Raw genomic sequence first — 19,617 nt, 5'->3', positions numbered from 1 at the left:
GTCTCTTTTATCCATGCTATGTTGGATTATTTTATAGCCAAGGAAAGACTAGTTTGAGCTGGTGGAGTTAGAAATCATCATCATCATCATCATCATCATCATCATCATCGACCTCATCATTAGCCATTACAAGTCCACTGCTGAACAAAGGCCTCCCCCAACCTTGTCCATGAATTCCTTGACTGAGCCAATCTTTGCCACGTTTTCCCTGCAAATTTCTCTACAAACTTCATTAAACCCGTCATTTGTAAGTGCCTTTCCTAACATGAATATAAACCCATGTGGTGACAGCAAGAATGAATTACTTATTGGCCTTCAGACTTATCAGCTGGATTAAGCTACATGAATTTTTGTGGCTCGAGTTATATTTTAATCTTGATACCACCAGGAGATTTACTGAAGTCACTCTGCGTATATCTGTCCCAGCCCTTTAATTTTGCCAGTCTATTAACTCCTGCCGGTTGTCTTTTGTACTGTGTTCATGCCTCTGCTCAGTCTTTTATTGTTGATATATTTAGGGAAGATCTCTTATGTGGGTTGGTGGAAGGTTACATCTAATTTCTCCCATTTCGACAATATTTAGTTCCGAGAGTTGTCAAGTGAGAGCAAAAATAAAATTAAAAATCTAATATATGATTTAATGTATCGTTTTTTTCTTTTCAATTTGTTGTGGGCTTGAGAGAAGAAGAAAATAATACGCCTTAGGACTACACGCCAGACTTATAAACGAGCACCTTCCAAATTATAGTACCCGTTGTATTGAAAAGAGTCCGAATTTAATTATAGCCTATTGTGTCAGTTTAGGCCAGAGGGGTATGATTTGGGCAAGAGTGAGTAAAAAGAGCCTGAGTGTGTTAATATTGCTTCCCTTAACCCCTCCCTGGTTGGAATTACTCTGTCACTCTCTTCCAGCTTGGACACCAGATGATTCGATTAAGCGAGAATGGTAATAATGAAGTGATTTTACAGACACCAGATGATTCGATTAAGCAAGAATGGTAATAATGAAGTGGTTTTAGATGATAACCGTCTGTACTGAATCTTCTCGTGGCAGCAACAAGGCACACACAATGCTTCAGGGGGCTAAACATGCCATCCTGCACCAGTACAAAGCTGACTTGGGCCTTCCCTAACTGTACGCAATCGTTTAGTGACAGGTACCTCTGACACACACACACACACACACACACACACACACACACACACACACACACACACACACACACACACACACACACACACACACACACACACACAAATTGTCTGTCGTCAACTGGAGATGAATACTAGAGCTGCACCGAGCACTGAAGAGGTTAATAGTGATAGTATTGACCCTCAGCCTATGAAGACTTAGGGATGTACGTTTAAACCTGGAATCGAGAAGTTGGATGCAGACCACCCCAAATGTGATGTGAATTTTTGAAGTACTTGATGGTGATGGAACGTATCTGGGCTTCCTGCATGGCTTGCTGAGCTGCACTGTGTGGTATGGGATGGCAGGCTAACCATACATAATAACAACAGGCGTTCCATAAATGACCGTCACAAAGTAGAGGGTTTTGCGTTCCATTTTGCCAATTAAGATTTGACCACCTTTACGTTCACCTAAATAAATCCCTCTGGCGTCAACTGGGAGTGAATACTAGAGTTGTACCGGGGATGTGAGGGTTATTGGTGATAGTATTAACACTCAGGCTCCTATGACTCACTCTCAGATGAATAAAATTTTAATTCAGGCACTTATGACTCACTCACCTGAAGAGTCTAGTGGTAGTGAGAATGGAATACCTGTGTTGCCCCGACCATGTGTGTCAATGGCCATTTTTAAAAACTTGACATTACTCTAAGACCAAAAGCGTTGCAGTATTTAGGAAAGCATCTCAGACTGTCAACGTAAACCATCTATACTGAATCTTGTCGTGGGAGCAGCAAGCAGCACAGTGTTGCAGGGAGTTAGCATTTTCATTGCCGTGTATAAATCTTGGCTGTATTTATAAACTGCCTTAACCTTAAGTTATATGTAAGATTGTTCTCGCTCGTGAGGGTGCATTCACACAGACGCAAAATGTACACCCTATAAAAAAAGAATCGGGACCCTTACTGCACGATACAATATGCCACACAGCACGAAGGAATTTGAAGCCCCAACTGAGTTCTGGTGCGTATCAGTGGTCATTGCGAGACGCATCAGCTCGTGGGGTCCCGATTCTTTTTTTATAGGGTGTACAGTACTTCTTCTGACGCAAACTGTCTGATCATGTAGGCTGAGAAAAAAATAAAAATAAAAGTTAATATCATTGGTTCACTTTCTGGGCATTCGGTTTCTCAGCGACAAGTACATGACGTGTGGCGATAATAAAAAGTCTTTTCGGGGGAGAGGAAATGAGAAGGACGTTGATATTATAACAACTATATCGGTGCCACCACGTGAAGGCCCTCCCTCTCCAGCACCACAGAAACTGTTTAAATGTTGTACTATTATGGAACATAACCCCAACTTTATCAATGTCTCAGTGTATTATACAGCATATCCGTGACCTGTACCAACCCCCGTGTATACTGACCCTTGCCGTGGCAGCCACCAGCCACACCATGTTCCAGGGCGCTACCATGGCCATCCTTCGCCAGTACAAAGGGGACTATGGCCTTCAGGGGCTGTACGGCAACATGGGCGCCATTGTGATGACGCCTATATCTGGCGTACTCATCGACGTCGTCTCGGGCATCACCGGACGCCAGGATTTTAGGTACGTAGCCTTGTGGTCTAGTGGGTTAAGGCTGTCAAACTAGACTAACTTCATATCCGTCTTTGTGGCTCCTGTGCTGGTGTGCATATCGGTGTCTTCTCGTGCATCAGCGGACCCTAGGAGTGTTGATACGTAGCCTGGTGGTGTAGTGGGTTACGGCCCTCCAGATGGATCAAGGTCTGAAGGGATTATTTGGGTTAAGTGCTCATTATAGTCACTTCTCTGGTCTCAACGGAAGCAGAACTAATCCATCCATCCATCCATCATCCAATCCTACGTTGCCCCATGAGGAACGTAGGAGCCCGGGGCTTGGCAGTTGGTCCTGACATTTAAGATGAGAGTGACCAACCTCACTCATCCCTGAGTGGCATTATGTGAGCATAAACCCAAACCATCCCTTGGATATAAACCTTCACCGGCTCAATCTGACTAGAGCACAATAATTACCCACTAAACCACCAGGCGCCAAAATTTGGTTATATGGTTACCACCCAGCGTAGTAAATAGTTTCCTGGTGTATAGGAATCCATTTGGCTTGCGTAGGCAGAAGGAAGAGGAAAGAATGGAGGAAAGAAAGACAGAAGAGGGAGTGTAAAGTCACCCGTAGAATTACCGGTGCATAAATATAATAGATGCCTGGTGGCTTAGTGGATTAAGGTGGTTCAGCCAGGTTTCGGTGACTCTTCTTTAACCTCGGTGGTATAGTGATAATTCCTGTACCTATCCTGCTTAGTTAGGTCTTCTTTGGCATCAGTGGACGGCAGGATTCACAACAAAATTTCCTTTCAAGATCTGTTGCAGGGTCCAGCACACACAGGCGTACAGAAAGACAGGTATAACGAGGCACGTATTTTATTTATTAACATATTTTATTCCTGCCAACTTTAAACGAGTTAATTAAGATGTGGACAGAATTTTCGAACAGGAGAGGTTACACACAAGTCTTTATTAACCTTTCCTTTGCTGCGTCACTCGTCTAAGTTAAATGAATCGTCTAGTTGTGGCAAAAATAATTACAAAGAAAAGTAACTGTAGCGAAGATGTGAAGATGCGACAGGACTCGATGGGCTAACCAGTGCACTGCCATGGCCCATCGTTTTATTGTAATCCTACCGCCTCCACACGATTATCTTCAGTTTAAGACAACCCTAGCATGTATTCAGTATGGACGGTGGGTGTTAGCGCCGAAGTGGTGGCATGTGGAGGTGAGTAGGAGGACTACTGGACCTTGGGATTGGCCCTGAAGCCTTTGACCAGAGTCGGACACGTTAAAAAAAAAAAAAAAGTCGCCTGGATGCAGTAAAATTAAACATACATTGGTATCAGATCAAGGGGTTACTTCACCTTTTTTCCGGCACTTTACTAAGGACACGACCCTCTCAGAATTGGAAGAACTCTAGTATTTTATTCCGGTTAACGTTAGAATTTTGTTCAGGTGTTAGTTATCCATCGGAGCTCTGGTACAATATTCATTTCCAGTTAAGGATGAACGATTTTATTTACCTGAGTGATTCATAGACGCCTGAGAGTGTTACTTAGTGTACAGTTAGCCCTTTCACGGTTAGCACAACTCTAGTACTCTATTCTACCTGACGCCTCACGATTCACGGTGAGTCAGGAGTCTAGGTGTTAATGAAGGTAGATTAGAGTGAGTCAGGAGCGTGTGTTGATAGCCTAGAGTCAGTCACAGGAGTCTAATAATGTTCCTGTCTTTGGTCCTTGTTCCCCAGACCCGCCTGCTTCCTGTACTTTGGTCTGAAGCTTGTGGCAGCGATGGTCATTATGGTGATGGACCTGGACTTCCGTATGCCATCGGACAAGGTGACCAGGGACTTCAAGGCGCTACTGAAGAATGCGGAAGTGATCACGTTTTTGGTGGTCATGTTAATTACAGGTGAGATTCAGGTGAGATTTAATACATAGCGCCGTCACTCTGAACACCAGGATCACCCTTGAAAAGACTCAGTATGACCATCTTCACACACACACACACACACACACACACACACACACACACACACACACACACACACACACACACACACACACACACACACACACACACACACACACACACACACACACATATCTAACATGAAGTAAAGTATATCAAGAAATTTACACAGCCCATAACATACTCTGCTTCAGATATATCGCTGAGTTCCGCGTCTCTGTTTTACTTGTTTTTTACTGCTTGTTGGGTATACTCACTTCACCTTAGCTTGGCTCAGATTTTCGTTCTATTATAACTTACTTCACGTAGCTGAGTGGCAGAATAAGAAAATATAATGGCTCAACACCCTTTCCTTAGCGCTTCTTCGTATCATATTCCAGTGTTAATCTCCTGTTAGACCTCAGCACTGAAGATGGAGAGATGACAATTTTAGGCCAAGTTAGAGTGGAAAGAGTATAGTTCCTTTCTTTCATCTGATGCTGCTAGAGCCTCTCCCACGCTGATAAATTTTTCAAGTTGGGTCTGAGACTTGAACATTCAGCAACAGCTTCTTTCTCTCGTGACAATACTTTACCTCAATGTTTTTCGCGTCATTATCGCCAGCCTTTATACCGATATTACACACTTATGCCATCACTAAGGACGCTGTGCTAGATATTGAAATTCATAAGATGCAGTAGTTAATTACAGTGGCTAATTATACAGCCATCATTACCTCCTGACTTCCTTAGTTGGCGCGTATATCCACCTGCCAATTTCTTCCTCCCCCCCCCCTCTCTCTCTCTCTCTCTCTCTCTCTCTCTCTCAGTTGATTATACTCAGCATAGGAGACAGAGGAGGTTTGGGGTTTTGTCCTTCATTACTATATAGTATATAGATAGATAAAGGTAAACTTATGGTCACTAGCCCTCCGTAAACCCTCTTCGTCGTTTCCATTACATAGAGAACATTTGGGTTAGTAAATGGTTGCCTGGTTTACACAAGTCATAGGGAGGAAGTTCAACACTGGGAGAATGCCTGATCAGCGCCCCTACCTAACGTATGCCGGCAATCTGTACCCACCTCTTCCGGAATTTCGGCGAATGGCTATACATACATACATACATACATACAGTACGTACTTACAAAAATATATGGTAAACCATAAAGTAGTGATGTTTATAATAATAGCATGGGACTTATATCAGTGTTAAATAGGTTTTGACAGTGTGGTAAGTGGTAGCAGAAAGCTTGCTACCACTAAGAGTGAAGTGTGGCTACAGACTTGGTAACTACTCACACAATCATCACTCTTAGGCAGGGAACTCAGCACCAGTAAACAGGAGCAAAAACCCCTGCTGAGAACCACGCATTGTCAAAACTCTTAATACACAACCAATTTTTTTCTCGAAGCGGTGTCCAGCAAGTGTAGGGAAGTAACTACAGTGGCTCCTTTTGGCTCTTGGTTGAGCTTGAGGTCCACAGAGAATACAAGTTGTAGGCTACCATGGCTAGTCTTAGTATGGGACACCTTAAGAGGACTCATGGCGTTAACTGATCTGAGTCTGGAATAACACCCTAATTATCTTTCCCGCCAGGTGCATTCTCTGGCCTGGAGGTACCTTCGTCCTTGGGCTACTTCAGGATCTAGGTCCCCAAAAGTCCTGATTACAAGTCTGTTAAAGCTCATTGATAAAGCTGACCTGCCAGTTTCCCCCACTTTGTAGCGCGCAAGTTGTATAGAAAAAGTCACTGTACTATGGAACACATCCATGTCTTATAATGACGACTGCCTGTCATGTTGTTCCTTGTGCTTTATGTATGTGATGTGGTTTGTATGGATGTGTACGACTTTGTGCATTTTTTTTACTTATTACAGTTTTACTTATTGATTATTTTTAGGCAGCTGGTGATGTAAGGGGTTATGGCGCTCTGACCAGACGTGGCTCTTAGAGATTTAAGTCCAAAAGAATTGTTTGCACCTTTAATGGCCCCTGCCCAATACGCCTCTAATGGGGCAGTAATGGTATGGATGAAAGGTGAACTAAAATTACCACAGAAATGACTTTGCAGGAGCAATCTTCGGCCTGCTGGAGACGTTCCTGTTCTGGCTGCTTCAGGATCTTGGCGCCAAGAAATCCCTGATGGGCATCACGGTGACGGTGGGTACCAGTGCCGGCATCCCCATCCTGGTGGCGTCTGGCTACATCATCAACAAACTCGGCCATGCCAACACCATCATCCTGGGACTGGCCTTCTATGCCATCCGTATGATAGGTACGTCACACCTAATGCCTTCAGGACGGTGACGCCTCATGTACTGTGTTCTTACTGCCTTTGGACGTCACACTTAATAACTTCAGTCAGGTGACATCTTTCTTACTACCTTACTACTACCTTTAGACGAATGTATTATTCTTACGACAGACTTTTCGATCTGGATGAGTTGATAGAGTATAGCCTCTACCTCTGCACCTCTGTGCTACCAAGCGTATCCCAGTAAGCTGAGTAGAAGTGTCTGCAGTAAAAAAACATATTATCGGATTGTTAGAGTTAACCGCGGTAAAACTGCATACACTTTATATGAAAACAATAACAGTCCGAGACTGCAAATCTCCTCCAAGGTTGTAGGCATTATTTGTCGAGTAAGAAGCAAAAATGTTGAAATTGCCACTATCTTGCAATGGTAAAGAATCCTTTTAAAAAATCCTGGATCCGGATGATGATCCGGATCACACCCAAATCTAATGGACTGTTCCTTGGGCCATACCCTGAGCCTCCGAAAAATTTCCAGCAAACTCTGTCCATAACTTTTTGAGTAATCCTGCCAACAGACGAGCAGACAAACAAACCAACGCCGGCAAAAACATAACCTCCTTGGAGGAGGTAATTATGCAACTCAGACAGTCTGTGTACAGCATGCATTTAGGTGACAGAAAAAGAAGAAGAAGCCGAGTTATGAGAGAGTAAGACAGGTATGTGAGGACAAAGTAATGTGAAGGCAGTTCTGTCATTGCCAACTTCTGTCCAGGGGACGCCAGGAGGAAGCAGGGCATCTGAAACAATAATCAATGGCCGTGGCTGTACGTCCTTGATATAGCACTTTCGCTACTAGTATAAATCCCGTGTAACAGCTCATTATTCAATATAGGCATGTAATCTTGGGCCAAGCTAAAATAGACAGAGCATACAAGACGGAGACATGTTTTAGGCGGCATTAAAGTGAATATAGTAGGAGAGATGGCAATATTTAGCGAAGTTAAGAGGTACTCGTTCCTGACTAACCCGTGGTAGCGTATGTCAAGATCTTATAATGCGTCACGGTGTTTCTACTTCAGCAGGACTCTTATAATCTGGTGATGATCCATAACTCCTTCCAGATCTCTTGGTATCCGAATGTGGTCAGAGTACAAAGTTGGTGTAAATGGTAAGCAAGGAGACTCAGTCCTGCCTTGAAAGTAAGGGCCAGTGACTTTCATGAGGCTACGACTTTTTAAACCAGTTCCATTCATAAACCCAAACCAACTGTAGTAACTAAGGAGAATTATTCCTACGTCATATCACTCCTGACGGCTGAGTGTAGCGTTGTGACGGCTGAGTGTAGCGTTGTGATGGCTGAGTGTAGCGTTGTGACGGCTGAGTGTAGCGTTGTGATGGCTGAGTGTAGCGTTGTGATGGCTGAGTGTAGCGTTGTGACGGCTGAGTGTAGCGTTGTGATGGCTGAGTGTAGCGTTGTGATGGCTGAGTGTAGCGTTGTGATGGCTGAGTGTAGCGTTGTGATGGCTGAGTGTAGCGTTGTGATGGCTGAGTGTAGCGTTGTGATGGCTGAGTGTAGCGTTGTGATGGCTGAGTGTAGCGTTGTGATGGCTGAGTGTAGCGTTGTGATGGCTGAGTGTAGCGTTGTGATGGCTGAGTGTAGCGTTGTGATGGCTGAGTGTAGCGTTGTGATGGCTGAGTGTAGCGTTGTGATGGCTGAGTGTAGCGTTGTGACGGCTGAGTGTAGCGTTGTGATGGCTGAGTGTAGCGTTGTGACGGCTGAGTGTAGCGTTGTGATGGCTGAGTGTAGTATTGTGTGTCCCCAGGGTACTCGTTCCTGACCAACCCGTGGTGGTGCATGCCGTTTGAGGTGCTGGAGTGCTTCACCGTGTCTCTCCTGGGAACGGCTTCGTGTACCTACGCTGACGAACTTGCCACTCCATCCACCATCGCCACACTCCAGGGCGTGTACGGCGGGGTTTACCACGGCGTCGGTAGGTTTACAAGGCTTCATCTCTCACTCTAATAACACTACGTTACTCCTACTGCTGATTTGGTCAGTGAAGGCTCTATCATACCCTCAGTTCAAACCTTCCGTCCTCTGCTGAATTACTGGGACAGACCAAACGAAGAGCATTATTTTAAAGTATACAAGGCTTCTCCCCTCACTCTAATAACACCTTTACGTTACTCCTGCTGCTGGTTTGGTCAGTGGAGGCTCAGTATTACCCTCAGTTCAAACCTTCCCTCCTCTTCTGAATTACTGCGACAGGCCAAACCAAGAGCATTGGTTTAAAGCGCCTTAGGGAAGCGCCGCATCCACTGTTTACTTTGTTTGGCTTCTTCGTACAAGTTGTTTTAGGTTTTTAGAGATCTTTTACGTAGAAGATTTTGACGAATTGAATCCGATGACGTGTGTTTCTGTTTTATTTAACTTAGGAAAGATGTCTAGTAGTGAAGATGTTCATGAAGGCTACTACACTCCCTCAGAGCTAAATTAAATGGTCCGGCGATAGCAACAAACTCGTCACAATATTCGTCGTTGGAGTGAAAAGGCCGGTATTTTTTTAAAGAAGCTCCCTAACACCCTCTCCTAAGCGATTTATTTTCCTTATTACACCATACTCTCCTCTTCTGTGTTACGTAGATCCTTCCAACATCGCCACACTCGGCATAAATGGTGTATAAAAATTAATTATCCAGTCATGTACAAAAATTAACTGCTAAGGAAGAGGTATTAGGGAGCTTCATTATAGACGAGAATAGGCACCAAATGAAGGCTGGCTAAACCGGGGTAGAGCAACATCAAGAACACCAACAACAACAACTGCAAGAGGTTTCCCCAAGCACCATCTCTTGTGTCATTCATCCTGGAGTCAGCACGGCAGCCAGATTTGACCCATTCAGCCCGATGACACACATTTGAGTCTATTCATTGCATCTTCAGACAGTTGTGCTCATCTTTCTGCCTTTTTTTTTTTTCTGGAGAGGTTAAATATATCCTTTGTTTACCCCTTCGCTAGGCTTGTGGTAGGCGGTGGCGACCATCATCCACTCACTGGATGTAGCTCTGCCTACCTATTCCTTCACCTTTATTGTTCTTTTTCTGTGTCTGTCCTCCTCTCTTCCTATTTCTTACCATCGTTCACTCACTTGATGTAGTGCTGCCTACTTCTTCCTTCACCTTTATCATTCTTTTTCTGTGTCTGTCCTTCTTTCTTCCTGTTTCTTACCATCATCCACTCACTTGATGTATTGCTGCCTGCTTCTTCCTTCACCCTTATTATTCTTTTTCTGTGTCTGCCCTCCTCTCTTCATATTTCTCCATCTGTCTGTCTATCTATCTATCGACAGATGCCTTGATCCCTTGAGGGGTGGCCACAAACAAATCGCCTCCCGTCCCCCAGTCCCCCGCCATTTCGCTGCCTTTCCCCCAGCTCACATCCCTCTCATATAAATTTGTACTCATGCCAATAGTTTTCTTGCAGGTCGAGCTTTGGGCAGTCTAGTGGGAGGCTTTTTAATAGCACCGTTGGGTGTTCGCCTCACCTTCAGAATTGCTGCAGGTGTGTCGGCTGTCACCTGCGTTATATACTTCGTGGCAAACCGAGTCTTCTTCCGCAAGCAGCAGGAAGAGCGCAGGAAGTCCAAAGAGTTGAAGCTGCGTGAAGGCACAGAAGGGGAATGTAATGGTGCTGAGACGAAGAATAATATAGATATGGATGTGAAGTGTGATGCTGAGAATAATAAAAGCGAAGATAAAGATGTGGAATGTGATGCTGTGAAAACTATAAATCAGGGTAAAGATGCAGGGTGTGATGTTGATGTGAAAGGGAAAGATGTGGATATAGAAAAGGAATGTGATGATGTTGCGAATAGGAAGCTTCAGGATAAAGGTATGGAAGGTGACTTAGCAACGACCGTGGAAAATAACGATGCGGACAATAATTTAGGTTACAAGGAAGATATAACAAAAACACCAAAGGAAGTAAGTAAAGCTTTAGAGAACAGTATTATTGGAAGTGACAAGAAAATGAAAGTCGAAGAAAATCTCGATAAGAATGTTAAAGTTGGAGATGGTAAATTAGGAAGCAGAGAGTATCATAATCCAGCATATGAAGGAGATTAGTTTGTCATACAGAGAGTAATGTTATCGTTGAGTAAAAGGTATTCATGCACCTCACATGCCATTGTTATATTCCCTGCATGATGTGTGTGTAGACTGTCATTGTGTTATAGAATTTGTTGTTATCGTTAAAGTTGTTGGTGTGGCTGCAGGGTCCTCTGAATCCAGGAAACTTGAGGCTGGTGATGCTCTCCTCCTGCAGGTCATTATCCTCCTATTGCGACACAAGGAGGAAGGTGATGGATGTTTGATTAGAGGTTATAGCAGTGCCACCACGCGAAGGAGGCACTCACAAGCACCAAAATTTTCCTTGCCAAGCTGAGATTCGCACACGTACAACCAGTTTTCTGTTTTGTTTTGTTTTTTACATCAAGGACACGTAAACAAGTACGCAAAGCATCCCATGGTTCTTTTTCGTATTCGCCAACTCTCGACAAATTTCCTCTCGTACTTGTTTACCATTCCGGGAAGGACAAGACAAAGAAAGTGCAACAATCATCCCGTGTGTGTGTGTGTGTGTGTGTGTGTGTGTGTGTGTGTGTGTGTGTGTGTGTGTGTGTGTGGTCTAGTGGGTTAAGGCGCCCCAACCGAATGTGGCCTTTAAGGATTTACATCCGAGAAGTGATTTGGGTTTACTGCTTACCTGATGACCCAGAAGAGCAGGTGCCTACCCTTAAATGTCAAGGTTAAATAGCCTAGCCCCGGAGCCCTACTGAGGCAATAAACGCCTGGACGACAAAGAGAGAGAGAGAGAGAGAGAGAGAGAGAGAGAGAGAGAGAGAGAGAGAGAGAGAGAGAGAGAGAGAGAGAGAGGTGTTGACATATATATTCACATGGATTATTTTAGATATGTATTGTCTGCTTTTAATACAATTGATATACATTCCTGTTACACCTTTGGGACCGCTAGCATACACATCACACCTTCTCATTACACCACTTGGGTACTTGTATAGTCCATAGTGAAATATTCTGTATGCTAGGGCTGTCTCATTAGGGACTGGTGTGATGGTATTAAGAGAGGTGTATTATTATGACTCGTTGGCTTTGTGTGGAATATCTGTGTATATTTTATTCTAATTATCGCCACACACTTTTATTTCTCTTCATTAGGCACTCACTCACACACACACACACACACACACACACACACACACACACACACACACACACACACACACACATACATAATGTACATACACACACACACATACATAATGTACATACATACATACACACATACATAAATACGTACACACACACACACACACACACACACACACACACACACACACACATACATACTGTACATACATACATACACACATACATAAATACGTACATACACACACACACACACACACACACATACATACTGTACGTATATACATACACATATACATAAATACGTACACACACACACACACACACACACACACACACACACACACAGGGATTCAATCTAGGCGGACGTGCGACACCGGCGCTCCGTACTAAATCATCACGGCCAGTGGCATTACCTAAATAGTATCTTTGTATGAGTCAAGCTCAGTACCAGGTTAGACTAAATGATTGTTCATTATTAAAAGGAAAAAAATAATAAGTTTAAACAAGACTTGTTCAAACAGGAAATAGAACCAAGACGAAAGAATACGCTGAGTCATCTCTGAGGTTTGTTTAGACTACAACAAGACGGAGATTGTAAGTACATGCTTTGCACTATAAGTATTGCAAAATGGATACATACTTCAGTAAAACAAATTTGGAAAAGAAAAGGGATAAAGGTAAAAAGAAAAATGATGATTTCTACCAAGAACTGGTTGAAGTAGAGACTCACAATAGACTGGTTGAACGTGTAAACAAACTAGAAATGGCTTTCAAAAATGAAATTGATGAAATAAAGAAGCAGATGCACTTGCAAAAGGAAGAAATAGAAAAACTAGGAAGGGAGGCCAATAAGAAAGACACAACCATCAGTGAACTAACAGTGGAATTGAGTACACTTAGGAAGAAACTGAGTGAAATGGCAAGTACAGTAGTCAATCACGAGAGTGTTATGGAAGAGTTCAAAAATGACACAGAAACAATTAGGCAGAAGTAAGCAGTCTTATTGACCAGAGCAGTGATATTGAGGAGAAGATAACACAAGTGAAAGAAGCTGTGCAAAGCTACAAAAATGATGTAGAAACCACGTATGCTGAAATGGTGAAAGTAAAGAAAGACTTAGAAACAAGGGTGGAGGAAAAAAACATTAAAAAGGAGGTGAAAAGAATAATCCAAAACAATCCAAAGTTAGTCAGAGATTCAGTAGAGATAAACAAATCAATAGTAATCACTGGTATAGAAGAGGAAGAAGTTAAAAACAAGATCACAAGAGACAAAAAGGAGATGGCAAATGTAATGAGCTTACTGAAAGAAGTATCAGAGGAAATCTGTAGTAAAGACATAGAGGAACACAAAAGGTTAGGGAAATATGAGAAAAGCAAGACAAGACCTCTAAAGGTGACCTTCCAGAGTGTAAACACTGTGGAAGAGATACTAAAAAATGCAAAGAATCTTAAGGAAAAAGAGGAGTTCAAAAATGTATGGATAAAAAGATGCCTAACACAAGAGGAACTGGAATTACTGAAAGAGAAAAGGGAGGAAGCAAAAACAAAAAATGAGGGAAGATCAGAGGAGAAGAAGAAAATTTTTTACAAAGTAATAGGATTGCAGGTACGAAAGTGGTACCCAAACAGGATGGAAGAAAAAGGAGGAAGGTAGTAGAACCATGTCATGACAAGTATATAAACAAGATGATAAAGTTGATGTACTCAAATGTGGATGGAATGGTATCAAAATTACTAGAGATGAATGATTATGTCAGAGAAAATGAACCACAAATAATATGCCTAACAGAAACAAAATTAATACCAAGGATATCAAATCACATACTAAACTTAAAGGAATACAGTATATGGAGAAGAGACAGATATTTTTAAAAAGGAGGAGGAATGATAATATTAACGAAGAAAAATCTAAAAGTCAAGGAAATAAAACTAGATATACCATCACAAGTAGAACTGATTGCAGTAGAGATCGACACATCTGAAGGTAAAGTAATTGTAGCCAATTTGTACATGCCACCCAGATCAAACACATGGGAAAGAGACGAATATGAGGACCTGGCAGAGAGTACAATTCAGAGTGTAAGATCATTGCTACATAAAATGGAAGAGAAATGGGAAAGAATTATACTAACTGGGGACTTCAATCCAAATATAAATTGGAATACTCTAGATATAAATAGCCAAGAAAGCTGTTGGGACCAAAAGCTCCTGGATCTCGTACAAGAGTTTTTCTTAACGCAACATGTGAGGGAAACCACCAGAAAAAGAGGACTTGATGTACCTTCAGTGCTAGATCTAATATTTACAAGGCAAGAAAATGATTTTGACAGTTTAATATATCACCCTCCACTCGGCAAAAGCGATCATGCAGTACTAAATTATAACTTCAGGATAGCATATGACATAGTAAACAGCAATGATAGTTACAAAAAGAGCCTAAACTATAAAAAGGGAAATTATCAAGACCTAAAGAAGTATTTCTTAGAAGTTGATTGGGAAAATGAGCTTAGAGGACAAGATTTAAATGCCGTATATAAAAATTTTTGTGAATTTTATGAAATAGGAGTCCAGAAGTACATCCCACAGCACAAAGAAGCAGATAAGAAAATACAGAAATGGTTCAATACAGAATGTAAAAAATCAAAAGAAAGAAGAGATTTGTTGTGGAATAGATACAGAAGACAAAGTAGTGAAAGGGCGTATAATAAGTACAAACAGGCAAGAAACAACTATACAAGAATAAAGAGGGAAGCCCAAAAACAGTTTGAGGAGGATATAATAAATAAAAGTAGTGATCAACCAAAGCTGTTTTACAGCTATATCAGAAGCAAAACCAAAGTAAAAGATATAATACAATCCATTACGGATGAGGGCATCACTTATACACAAGAGAAAGATATTTGTGAAGCACTAAATAAGAATTTCCAATTAGTTTTAACAGAAGAAAAAAATTTTGAGAGGGGCTATGTGGAACACGCATGTCCACACATACTACCAGATATACAAATAGCAGAAAAAGTAATACAGGAGGAGTTAAGTAGATTAGACAGAGGAAAAGCAAGTGGTCCTCATGAAATTTCATGTTGGGTATTATGAGAATGTGCAAAGGAGTTAAGTAAACCATTATTTTTAATTTTCAAGAAATCCTTGAGTCAAGGTATACTACCTGATACTTGGAAAAAAGCAAATATTGTCCCCTTATTCAAGAAAGGAAATAGACAAAATCCACTCAACTACCGACCAGTATCACTGACCAGTGTTGTAAGCAAGGTATTAGAAAAACTTATAAGAAAAGCTTGGGTAAATCATCTAGAAGAACACAGTATGATATCAGAAAGACAGTTTGGTTTCACAAAAGGAAAATCATGTTACTAATCTGTTGAGCTACTATGACAGAGTAACAAACACAATACAGGAAAGGGAAGGATGGGTTGACAGTATCTATTTAGATTTCAAGATAGCTTTTGACACAGTACCACACCAAAGACTTTTATGGAAACTGTACCATCAAGGAGGAATTCGAGGCAAACTGTTTTGGTGAATGCAAGACTTTCTCATAAAAAGAGAAATGAGGACAGTACTAAGAGGAAACTACTCATCATGGAAAGAAGTGACTAGTGGAGTACCACAGGGTTCAGTGCTGGCACAAATCATGTTTTTAGTGTAAATAAATGATATAAACAGTAACACTGGAAATGAGAGCTATCTGAATATGTTTGCAGATGATGCAAAAATACAAAGGAGAATTACTAGCACAGACTCTTGTAGGGAGCTACAAGAAAAATTAAATAAACTTCATGAATGGAGTAGTACATGGCAAATGGAATTCAGTGTGGACAAGTGTCATGTAATCAAGTTTGATAAAAGTGGAAAAAGACCTGATTGGGATTATAAGTTAGGAAATAAAACCTTATACACATCAGAAATAGAGAAAGACCTAGGTGTGATTATAAATAACAGACTATCTCCGGCTGACCACATCAGCGAGAAGGTACGGAACATGTATACACTGCTTGCAAATATGAGAATAGCATTCACATACATAAATGAAGACATGCTAAGTAGGATAAGAACATCATTCATTAGACCAACCCTGGAATATATGCATCAGTAGTCTGGAGTCCTCATCTCAAAAAGCATATAGACAAGATTGAAAAAGTTCAAAGGGCCGCTATAAGATGGATACCAAGCTTAAGGGACCTAAGCTACGAAGAAAGACTAAATAAACTGAATCTACCAACACTACAGGAGAGAAGGAAAAGAGGTGACATGATAATGCTATATAAATGCATATCAGGAAAGGAGAAAATAGACATAAATGATTACTTAACATATGGAGAAGCATCAGCAAGAGGACACTGCAAAAAACTGCATAAGAAGAGAGGTGATAAAGACGTAAGGAAATTCAGTTTCCCAAACAGAGCAATTGATCAATGGAATGCACTACCGAATGAAATAGTGTGTGCCAAAACAATTCACAAATTTAAGGATATGTACGATAAATATGGTTTAAGACACGGGACAGTACGAGCTTGACTCATTCCTGTAAAGATACAATTAGGTAAGAACAATTAGGTAAGAACACACACACACACACACACACACACACACACACACACACACACACACACAAACCGTTTCAGGGCGAGTGTCTTTTCTAGCTGATTCTTGTAAGCACCAGACAGTTATAAACTGTAATATATATACCACGGCCTCAGTGTCACAGAATTAAGACTTTCAACCCCTTCAGTTCAATGACTAAGCAGGCGCCTGGTGGTTTAGTTGTCTGAATGCGCCTTTCGGAGTGACGGCCGTGGTGTAAATGTCATATTCATTATGTGCGTGCTATTATATGCATACTCAGTATATATTAGTTTTGAGAACTGTATCTCATTTGTAGTTTAGTAACCCCGAGCAGAAGGCGTCACTTTTTCAATCGTTTGCAACTTGTAAACAACCACGGACTCAAGGCCAAGATGACAGGTGACCGAGGTACAGTATCATATTTCAGTCTGTCTATAGTATTCTGTTACATGTATGCTTGTAGTACAGTATGTGAATGATGTATCATGATATTATGACTTAGCTGAAGAAGACCTATTCTGTTTAATTACTGATTTATGGAGTTATAAGAAGTTAAATGTTTGAGCTTGTTTCTTAGACAAAGAAATTATTACTTTTCAGTTTTACAGGAATGACTGGGACTGAACAGAATACAAGAAATAAAAATGCCAAGAAAGAATCCTGGTAGTTTCCCTGGAAAGCCCTTTGACTTGGCCCTCCAAGACAGTAAAACTCGTCCCTCAGAGTAAAACTCGTCCCTCATAGTAAAACTCGTCCCTCCAGAAATTCTTGTGGGGGCCTGCAGTATGAACAAAGAATGAGGCAACCACAAGAATTTCTGCAATCAACAAAAGCAACAGATGGGTGGAAAGGATTTCCCTGATGAATATGCCAATCCCTGATGAATAAAACGTTCCTGGTTGCCTGACAGTGACTTCTAGAGCTTCTGTGTGCAAGTTGCTGACACTGCAGAACTGGTCTGTGCTCACCACTGAAAACTCTTCATTCTCCAAGCCTACAGCCAGAGGGAACTTTTGACTACAAATAAATATACATTGAATGTTAGTCTTGAGTTCAAATTAGGTACAGTATAATAATAGTTGCAAAACGAGTTATACTGAACAAGTTGTAAGTGACCTGCCCCAGTCTACTGAGGCAAATGAGGAAGCCATAAATGACTGTCTCCAGTCTACTGAGGCAAATGAAGAACTGAAGAGTACCAGACAAAGGTCTTTAACAGAGAAAGGGCATGAGTACCAAATAACACAGTGATCAAAGAGGTTAGCATCATCAAGGCAAGCATGGACAAAAGTAGTAAAGGAAATATTGTCAGGTATGAATGATGTACGTTTGGATCAGCTTAAAGATCATGCAAATGCAGAACAGGTGCAGTTTAATGAAGTAGTAAATGCATTTCATAAGTTAATGGAAGCAGATCCAAGCTTACAAGTAAAATTGTCACAGGAGTTAGTGGAAGAAAAAGAAGTGCACACCACCTGTATAAGGAGAATCAACAGTAAACTAAATGAATTGATGCAGAACACAGAATCAGTAAGTAAAGCTCCCAAGGATTCACAGTCTGTTATCACAAATTAGTAAAGCATCCAAGTGCTCTCAGTCTGTTAGGTCACAAAGTACTAAAACTTCAAGGCACTCTCGTTGCACTAGTACAGTAGATCTTATTCAAGCACCACAAAAAGAGAACAGTTAAATGCTAAACTAGCTAGGCTAAAAGCTGAGCAGCAGTTTCGAGAAATGGAGATAGAACATCAGAAATTCTTGCGTGAAAAGGAATTAGAGTATCAAAAGCTCAAGCAAGAAAAGGATCATGAGTATAGACGATTAGTTTTAAATAAAGATCTAGCTGCTACTTGAGCTGAGCTAAATGGTGTAAATTCAGTGGAAGATCCTTTAGATTTGCCTGAGAGTGATGATGAGCTAGATAGTGAAGAACAGCATCTTCAAAAATTCTTTCAATCACAAGGACTGACAGAAGGTGAGAAAATCAAACCTAGCATATCAGAACCGAATGATCCGAAAGTGACTGTCAAAGATTCATTTGTTTCTGCCATGGGTGAATTAGAGAGAGAAGTGTCCAAACTAAATCAGACTTTCTTGCAGGTGAGTCCAAAGCTTAACCCACATGCTAAGAGTTTTGAACCAGAATCAGAATTAAAACAGTCACAGGCATCAGGTGAGCATGATACACCAAGTCAGTCTGTGGACATGAATATATTGAAAAGTGTGGTAGATATTTTGTCATCCAAAAACACCACAAGTGAACTGCCTCGCCCTGAGCCAGAGATTTTCAAAGGAGACTTATTAGAGTTTCCATCCTGGATAAAGAATTTTGAAATATTCATAGAGTCACGAGTCACCAATCGTTTCGTTTTTCGTTTCGTTTTTAAAGGCTCCAACATGCTTGCATGTGTCGGCCTTGGTCACCTAATGGCGGCTCTCCACGCTGCACGATCCATTGCAGCCTCCCTGTTCAGTCCCTTAACCCTAAGGTCACACATAATCACCTCGTCCCATGTCTTTCTCGGTCTACCCCTCTTAACCCCACCCCCAATATTAACACTTCTCACCTTCCTCACCCAGTTATCATCCCCCATCCTCTCCACATGTCCAAACCACCTCAATCTACCTCTCCTCATCACAACACCAATACACTCGAGTCCCATCCTACCTCTCAACTCTTCCATTGTAAACCCAGCCCCTCCAGGCCTTGGACGCAGGGACGCACTGCACATCCACCTAATCATTGTCATTTCTGTACGTCTGAGCCGGCGAATATCTTCCTCCTTCACTGCCCAGGTCTCACTACCATACAGCATTACACTCCTAACACATGCTGCATACAAAGACCCCTTAGCACGTAGG

At 41.6% G+C, this 19,617-nt stretch overlaps 1 protein-coding gene across 1 annotated transcript in view; it reads left to right on the top strand.

Moving 5' to 3' along the window:
• The window catches only part of LOC145409804 (major facilitator superfamily domain-containing protein 6-A-like), an 18,532-nt gene extending 760 nt beyond the window's left edge, over window positions 1–17,772 (top strand). Inside the window, exons 2-8 of the mRNA XM_080280111.1 lie at window positions 2,527–2,747; window positions 4,478–4,641; window positions 6,754–6,957; window positions 8,763–8,930; window positions 10,425–11,015; window positions 11,176–11,298; window positions 17,666–17,772. Of these exons, the coding sequence (XP_080136237.1) occupies window positions 2,527–2,747; window positions 4,478–4,641; window positions 6,754–6,957; window positions 8,763–8,930; window positions 10,425–11,015; window positions 11,176–11,298; window positions 17,666–17,772 (1,578 nt within the window). The remainder of the gene's footprint in view (window positions 1–2,526; window positions 2,748–4,477; window positions 4,642–6,753; window positions 6,958–8,762; window positions 8,931–10,424; window positions 11,016–11,175; window positions 11,299–17,665) is intronic.
• The last annotated feature ends 1,845 nt before the right edge of the window (window positions 17,773–19,617 follow it).

Source organism: Coenobita brevimanus, chromosome 83 (genome assembly GCF_032717465.1).
Source record: "Coenobita brevimanus isolate Jiangsu-jjx chromosome 83, ASM3271746v2, whole genome shotgun sequence".
NCBI classification, from domain to species: Eukaryota; Metazoa; Arthropoda; class Malacostraca; order Decapoda; family Coenobitidae; genus Coenobita; species Coenobita brevimanus.
The sequence above is the reverse complement of the archived record's forward strand: the minus strand, read 5'-3'. Positions and strand labels throughout refer to the sequence as shown.